At 59.8% G+C, this 6,609-nt stretch overlaps 1 protein-coding gene across 1 annotated transcript; it reads right to left on the bottom strand.

Moving 5' to 3' along the window:
- Positions 1-2,976: 2,976 nt before the first annotated feature.
- LOC121080141 lies at positions 2,977-6,144 on the bottom strand. The gene is made up of 7 exons (XM_040578005.1): positions 6,051-6,144; positions 4,915-5,121; positions 4,673-4,774; positions 4,093-4,131; positions 3,925-3,986; positions 3,624-3,722; positions 2,977-3,502 (listed from the first exon to the last, which is right to left on the bottom strand). Exons 1-7 carry the CDS (start codon positions 6,109-6,111, stop codon positions 3,443-3,445), a joined length of 630 nt encoding a protein of 209 aa, XP_040433939.1. The 5' UTR covers positions 6,112-6,144; the 3' UTR covers positions 2,977-3,442.
- Between the last annotated feature and the right edge of the window lie 465 nt (positions 6,145-6,609).

The following is a 6,609-nucleotide window of genomic DNA, read 5'->3' as shown; positions in this document are numbered from 1 at the left end:
GGGGGGAGTTGGGGGCAGAGGAGGGGGCGGGGGGCTACCGATGCCCCTCGGGCCGTGGCACGCTGGCCACATGTGCCACCCTAGAGGAGCTGGGGGCTTCCCCAGTAAGTACCAGTAGCAAAATTGAGATGCTGGAGGGGTCCTGCAGGGTCCGTCCCCATTGAGCACTGTGCTGCTCAGGGCTGGCTTTCCCCATTTCCGGGAAATTTCCATTTATCGGGAGTTTCTGACCCTCCCTGCCGCCCCCTGCATCTTCCAGCCTGATGAGGCCGAAGCAGCCAGGTTCCACCCCCCCGGTCCCCCCCGCTCCATCAGTGCAGCTGCCGCTGGGAGCCCATTTTGGGGGGTTTTACTGCAAAAAAAAAGACTTCAGTGAGCATGAGCGGATGGGTCAGCCGGGGAGGGGGGATTTTCCACTTGGATTTTAAGAAGAATAAACCATTTTTCATTCATTTTTGGGTTGGTTTTTTGGTTGGTTGTTTTTTTTGTTGGTTTTTTTTTTTTTTTCCCACAGAGCCGAGACCTTGTGCATGCGTGTAGAAAATTGTAAAATGTAAAATTGTTTTTTAATATATAAAAAGCTTGTTTTTACAGTTTGCAGTGGATCGAAGCATTACGGCAGTGGTAGGAAGTTTCGTTGGTTGGTTGTTTTTTGGTTTTTGTTTTTGGTTTTTTTTTTTCATAGAGGAACTAAAACTGTACAAATTTTTTTATATATAAAATAAACCCATTTTGACTTTTTTTTTTTTTCTTTTTTTCCCTTTTGTCTTCCTGCACCTGATACTTTGGGGTGAGGCAACAGGTTTAGGTCTCAGCTCTGGTCCTGCCTGTACCCTGGGCAGCTCAGGGGAGATGCTGCACTGGCAGGATGCGGCCTCAAGAGAGCACTTGGACAGAAACTCATCCTGCCCTCGGAGGATGCTCAGTGTAGGACAAGGGCTTGGGGGTGGTGGGGGCCATGGGTTTAAGGTCTGTGGGGCCCAGGGTTTGGGGTCTGAGGGGTCAAGGAGTTTGGGATTATGGGGCCAAGGGTTTGGGGTCTGTGAGGACAAGGGGCTTGGAGGCTATGGGATGAAGGGTTTGGGGGGTGTCAAGGATTTAGGGGTTGTGGGGACCAAGGATTTAGGGGTTGTGGGGACCAAGGATTTGGGGGTTGAGGGGGCAAAAGTTTGGGGAGTCAAGGATTTGGGCGTTGTGGGGACCAAGGATTTGGGGGTTGTGGGCACCAAGGATTTAAGGTCTGAGGAGGCAAAGATTTGGGGGGGGGTGTCAAGGATTTGGAGGTTGTGGAGACCAAGAATTTGAGGTTTGAGGGGGCAAAGGTTTGGGGTTTAGGGGTCCAAGGGGTTGGGGTTTGAGGGGTTAAAGAGTTGGGGTCTGGAGGGCCAAAGATTCGGGGTCTTTGGGACAAAGGGCTTGGAGGCTCTGGGGTGAAGGGTTTGAGGTTTGAGGGGTCAAGGATTTGGGGTTTGAAGGGGCAAAGGTTTGAGGTTTAGAGGGCCAAGGAGTTGGGGTTTGGGGGGTCCAACGGTTTGGGGTCTGAGGGGCCAAGGAGTTGGGGTCTGTGAGGTGTGGGGGCTTGTGGGGGCCAAGGCTTTGGGCTTTCTGGGACAAATGACTTGGAGTCTAATGGGGCCAAAAGCTGGTGTTCTGTGGGGGACCAAAGGTTGGGGTTCATGGGGCCAAGGGGATGGAACCCGTGGGGGCCAAGGGTTCGGGGGACCATGGGCTGGGGGTTTATGGGGCCAAGGGGTTGGAACTGATGGGGGCCAAGGATTCAGGTGACCAGGGGGTTGGGGTCTATGGGGCCAAGGGTTCAGGGGACCAAGGGGTTGGGGTTTATGGGGCCAAGGGTTCAGGTGACCAAGGGGTTGGGGTGTTTGGGGCCAAGAGGTTGGGTTTTTGGGGCCAAGGATTGGGAGTTTATGGGGCCAAGGTGATGGAACCCATGGGGGCCAAAGGTTTGGGGGACCACGGGTTTGGGGGGACCACAGGTTTGGGGTTTAAGGGTCCATGGGGTTGGGGTTTATGGGGCCAAGGGGTTGGGGGACCAAGAGTTTGGGGGTTTTGGGGCCAAGGGGTTGGGGGACCAAGGGGTTGGGGTTTATGGGGCCAAGGGGTTGGGATGAGCAGAGGGCAGCAGGGGCTGCTGCTCTGCCTCCCCTCAGTGCAGACTGGAGAGATGCCCAGACCTTGCCGGCGGGCGGGGGGACGAGTCCCAACCGCTTTGCTGGGGGAGCGGGTCCCGTGTCCCCCACCCCCCCCCCCCCCCACCCCCCCCACCCCCGTGCTCAGCTCCCCGGGGTGTTGCAGAGCCTCCACCTGCCCCGGGGCTGCTGCCTGCGGTCGCCTCACTGTGACAATCAAAGCAGCGGATGTGCCGGCACCTGCGTGTCCCCCCCAGCACCCACCTGCACCCCACAGCCAGCCCAGAGCCCCCACCCCAGAGCCTGCTCCCCCCAGCCACCAAAACAACGGCAACGGTTAGTCACTGGGAACCCGCATCAGCGTTTCCTTTGGTTTTTGCACCTTTTCTGCCCCCATCTCAGCTTTGCCCCCCGCCCCCCGGCTGCGCCCCGCTCCGTGCACCTTGCAGGCGGGTGTTTGCCGGGGGGGTGAGGAGCAGAGCAAGGGGAAACTGAGGCAGGTCACTGCAACCACCGCTGTTCCCAGGAGCTGGATCCCTGTAGTGCATGCGTGGAGGGAGTGGGAGGGGGGGGTTGCTAGGTCCCCTGCCAAGCCATGCTGGGAGTCAGACCCACCCCCCCACCCCCCCCCCAGGCTCCTCGTTTCCCTGAGGACATCCCCGCAGAGGCACTGGGGATCCTGCTTCCAGCCCTCACCCCATCTTTGACCTGTGATGAGTTCTCACAGTCATCTGACAAGCTGCTGGCCCCGGGGGCGGGGGGTGGAGGGGGGTGCGGGGGTTATTTCAATCCTGTGTGGGTGTTTGGTGGTTTTATTTTTCCCCTTCCATGAATAAGCAAGCAACAGCATAACTCCTTCTCCGCGTGGGCTGGCCGCCAGCCGCCTCCACTCCCTTCCAAGAGATGGGGGAAAAAGTGATGGGTGTGCTGGGCATGGGGCCTGGCACAGAAAGCCCAGGAGTTTTGGGGTGAAATCCTGCTTTATTGGCTTGGCCATGCCCAGCCCATGCACCCCAAGCCCCTATCCTTGCATGTGGGGCACGGCAGTAGCAGCACACACGCCGCCACATCCCACGCGGGTCCCTGTCCCATGTCGGTCCCCATTCCCACCGGGATTTGGGCACATGCTCGAGCATCCGTAGGAAGGGCTGAGGCAGCACGTGATGTTCGTGCCCCCCCCCCAGCTGCCACGTGGTCCCTGGTCATCATCCTGGCTTGGTCCCCACGCTGCCCATCAGAGGTGGCCTCGTGCTCCCTGGGGGTGTCTGGAAGCCGCTGGGGTCCCCCAGGAGCCCTCAGTCGGCACCAGGCTCCTCAGAGCAGCAGGGACCACTGGCAGCTGTGGGGGTATCGGGCTGGGGAGAAGCAAAATCAGGCACTGGGGGGGGGCTACAAGCCTTCCCCAGGGACCTGTACGGACTGGGGCTCAGCTGGCAGCCCCTCCCCCCCCCCAAGTACTGGGGCTCAGTGAGATACCTGGGATGGCAGCAGCTGGGGCGGTGGGGGGTCCGGCTCACAGAAGGTGGTTTCGATGTGCTCCAGGTCTGGGGGTTTCTCTAGCCCCTTCCTCTCCTCCTGCAAGAAACGCAGCGGCTGCTGGAGGAGCTGCACTGAGCATCCTCATCACCCGCCTCCCCTGTGCCACATGGCTGCGGTGGATGGGGAAACTGAGGCAAGAGCTGGCAGTTGCCCGAAGCCGTGCTGGGGCTGGCAAGGACCTCTCAGCCCTTCCAGCTCACGCGTTGCTGGTGAGAGGATCCCCACCAGCCCGGCTCACCTGAGCGATGGGGATTATCGGGGTGGTGTCGTGGTTAGGGACGTGGTCCAGGGCTCCCAGATCTGCAATGCAAGGAGCCGGGGATGTGAATGGCAGCACCAAGAGCAGGGCAGCGATGGGACAATGGGATGCCCTGGCCCCGCGGCGCTTGGGCTGGCCACGTCTCACCTGAAGAGTCACTGGCAGAGGCGGCTCGGTCCCGGCTCCCTGCGGACCAGGGCAGACACAGGCGTTACAGCGGGGCCAAACAGGCTTATTTTTTTATTCTTTGCAAATAAGCCCAGCAAGGCCCTCCTGGGAAGAGGGCAGCGGCAGGGACGAGCTGCTGAGCTTTGGGGTTTGATTTACAGGAGGCCAAAACCCCAAGGCCAAGGTTTGTGTTAGAGCAGAGCAGGAGAAGCCCCAGGGCAAAGGGCAGAGCTGGCACCCAGATGCCAAACTGAGCAGAAAAGGAGCGAACAGATAAATCTCTGGACTTTTCAAGCCAGACCTGAGCAAGGGGGAACCCTCCCCACAGAGCTAAGCTGTGGCCAAAGGAATTTCTGGCAAGGGCCTGATCCTGCCCGCCCTGCTCCAACACGTAGCCAGACCCCCCTCATGTTGCTGTGCCAGAATAACTGATTTCTTTGTGCCACTTCTCGATGCTTTGAGGATGTGGGCTGCAAGGTGGCTGTCACCCTTTCCTGCTAACTGAGCCCACGGTTGAGCGAAGGGGGGAGGCGCTGGTGCCCCGGCGGGGGGAGCTCACCTTCCCCCTTGGTCCGCCAGTAGGTGACGAAGAGCACGAGCAGAGCGACCACCACAAAGATGCCGGGGGACCAGTACCTGATGGGAACAGCCGATGCATTTTCTATGGGAAGAGATAGGAGATATGGGCAAGCTGCCCACTCAGGTGGGCAGGCACCAGGGGGGTCCCTGGGGGGATGCAGAACCCTCCAGGACGATGACACATCCCCAAGTCACGTCTCTTCCTTTCTCTCTGGGACTCACGGGTTTTGTTCCCCACGGCGCCTGCTTGCGTCGGCACCAGCTGGGTGATGGGGTCCCAAGTCCAAGGAGGGGTTGGGGTGGCCGTTGGCCACGTCATCAGCTTGGCCACGTCCCTGGCAGTTGTGGTGGGCTCTCCCGTTGGCTCCAGGGTGTCATCATGCTGCGTCGTGTTTTGATGCCCCGGCTCCTTTTCTTTGAGGACAAGAGCTGGGAACGAGGGTCATTAATTCCTGTTGCTGCCTCCCCAAAGCCGAGCTGCCCCCAAGGATCAGGAGCGGAGCTGCAGAGCTGGGGGCTGCACCAGCCCCCCCCCCCTCAGCGCTTCTGCACCAGGAGCTCAGCCTGCACCACAGCATAGGGAAAGGTGAGGTAGGAGCAAGAACCAGCTAACCCACATCCCTCCAGTGACTCGGGATGGAGGTGTGGGGCTAGGGGGCCATCGCCAGAGCAGGCTGGGGGGTGACAGCAGAGCAGCAGGTGCTGACATCCCACATCCTGCTGGGGCAGCGAGCGCCGGGTTCACAGCACGCTCCTGCCGAGACAAACCCCCGCTAATGAAGATGCTGGCAACAACGGCAGCCCTGCGGGGGATGCCAGGGAGCCCAAGCCAGGGGCTCGCTGGAAGCCGTGTGTGGTCACGTACTGCCGGGTGGCACCGTGCTTAACGCAACCCCGTGGAGTGGCCGGAGGTTGGGCAACTGGCAGCGGTGCCAGCGCGGGTGGGAGCTCTGCAGGGGGAAAACAGGGTCCCCGAGCGAACAAGCTCACAGCCACTATGCTGCTGGCCACGAAAGGGAGCGTAGCATCCCTGCTGCTTGGCCAGTAAAAGGCTGGGCAGGAGCAAGGGGGCTCGGGGTGTGGGTTTGCAGCACAACTCGGTGCTGGGAGAGCCCAGAAAACCCCTCACTGTCCCCTGGCACGTGAGCCAGACTGCGACCAAGCAATAAAGCAGGCAGCCTGAGCTTTGCCCTCCACAAAACGGCCAGGCGAGCATCCTGCCTGGCCACCAAGGATCCCCTAGGAAGGCATCGTGGCATTGCACCTGCTGCCTGCACATCGCCCCTTCCTCTTCCTGCCCCCAGCCCCACAGATGGGGGGAGCCCCTGGACCCCCCAGCACCCCCCAGCCCCACTCACCAGCTCCAGAGCAGAGCACTGCGATGCAGAGCCACCCCAGCCCAGCACCTCTGGGGTCCATCCTCCTCTGCCCCACCGAGCCTTCCACCGCTGCTCCCCCTCTTGCAACGCTTTCCTTCCCCTTTCTGCCCGGCCAACGGCTTCCTGTGAGCTCAAAGGTGTTGTCACTGAAATAGGGTGATTAATTCGGCAGAAACCATCCCGGGGGTTCATGTGCCCGGGGCCAGGGATGGAGCCTCGTCAGCCTTGGCAGGGGCAGAGGAGGTGGCGATGCTCCAGCACTGCCCTGGCCGCCTTCAGGCCAGTCCCTGGTGCCATCACCCCTATTTTAATCCCAGCCCATACTGGGGATCGGAGTTACAAGGACAGATTCGGTGCCACACAGACAAATTCCCCGGTAGAATGCATGCCCCACTGAGGTATATATTTTTAATTGATTGGCATGAATTTGAGGAACTCAAAAACAAGCCTGTCACATACTGTGAAAATACAGAGAACAAACAAACTACTCCACGGGCTCGTCAATAATGGCCTGTTTTCACCGAAAATAATATGCAGA

Source organism: Falco naumanni, chromosome 20 (assembly GCF_017639655.2).
Source record: "Falco naumanni isolate bFalNau1 chromosome 20, bFalNau1.pat, whole genome shotgun sequence".
Lineage (NCBI taxonomy): Eukaryota > Metazoa > Chordata > Aves > Falconiformes > Falconidae > Falco > Falco naumanni.
Note: the sequence above shows the minus strand (reverse complement) of the source record. Positions and strands in the feature narration are given on the sequence as shown.

Bases quoted from the DNA above. Each gene is read 5' to 3' on its own strand.
- LOC121080141 (XM_040578005.1), bottom strand. From the start codon at position 6,111: ATGGACCCCAGAGGTGCTGGGCTGGGGTGGCTCTGCATCGCAGTGCTC. The intron at 5,122-6,050 runs GTGAGTGGGGCT...CCTCGTTCCCAG, and splicing joins AGTGCTCTGCTCTGGAGCTG to CTCTTGTCCTCAAAGAAAAG. The intron at 3,723-3,924 runs GTGAGCCGGGCT...CGTTTCTTGCAG, and splicing joins CGATAATCCCCATCGCTCAG to GAGGAGAGGAAGGGGCTAGA.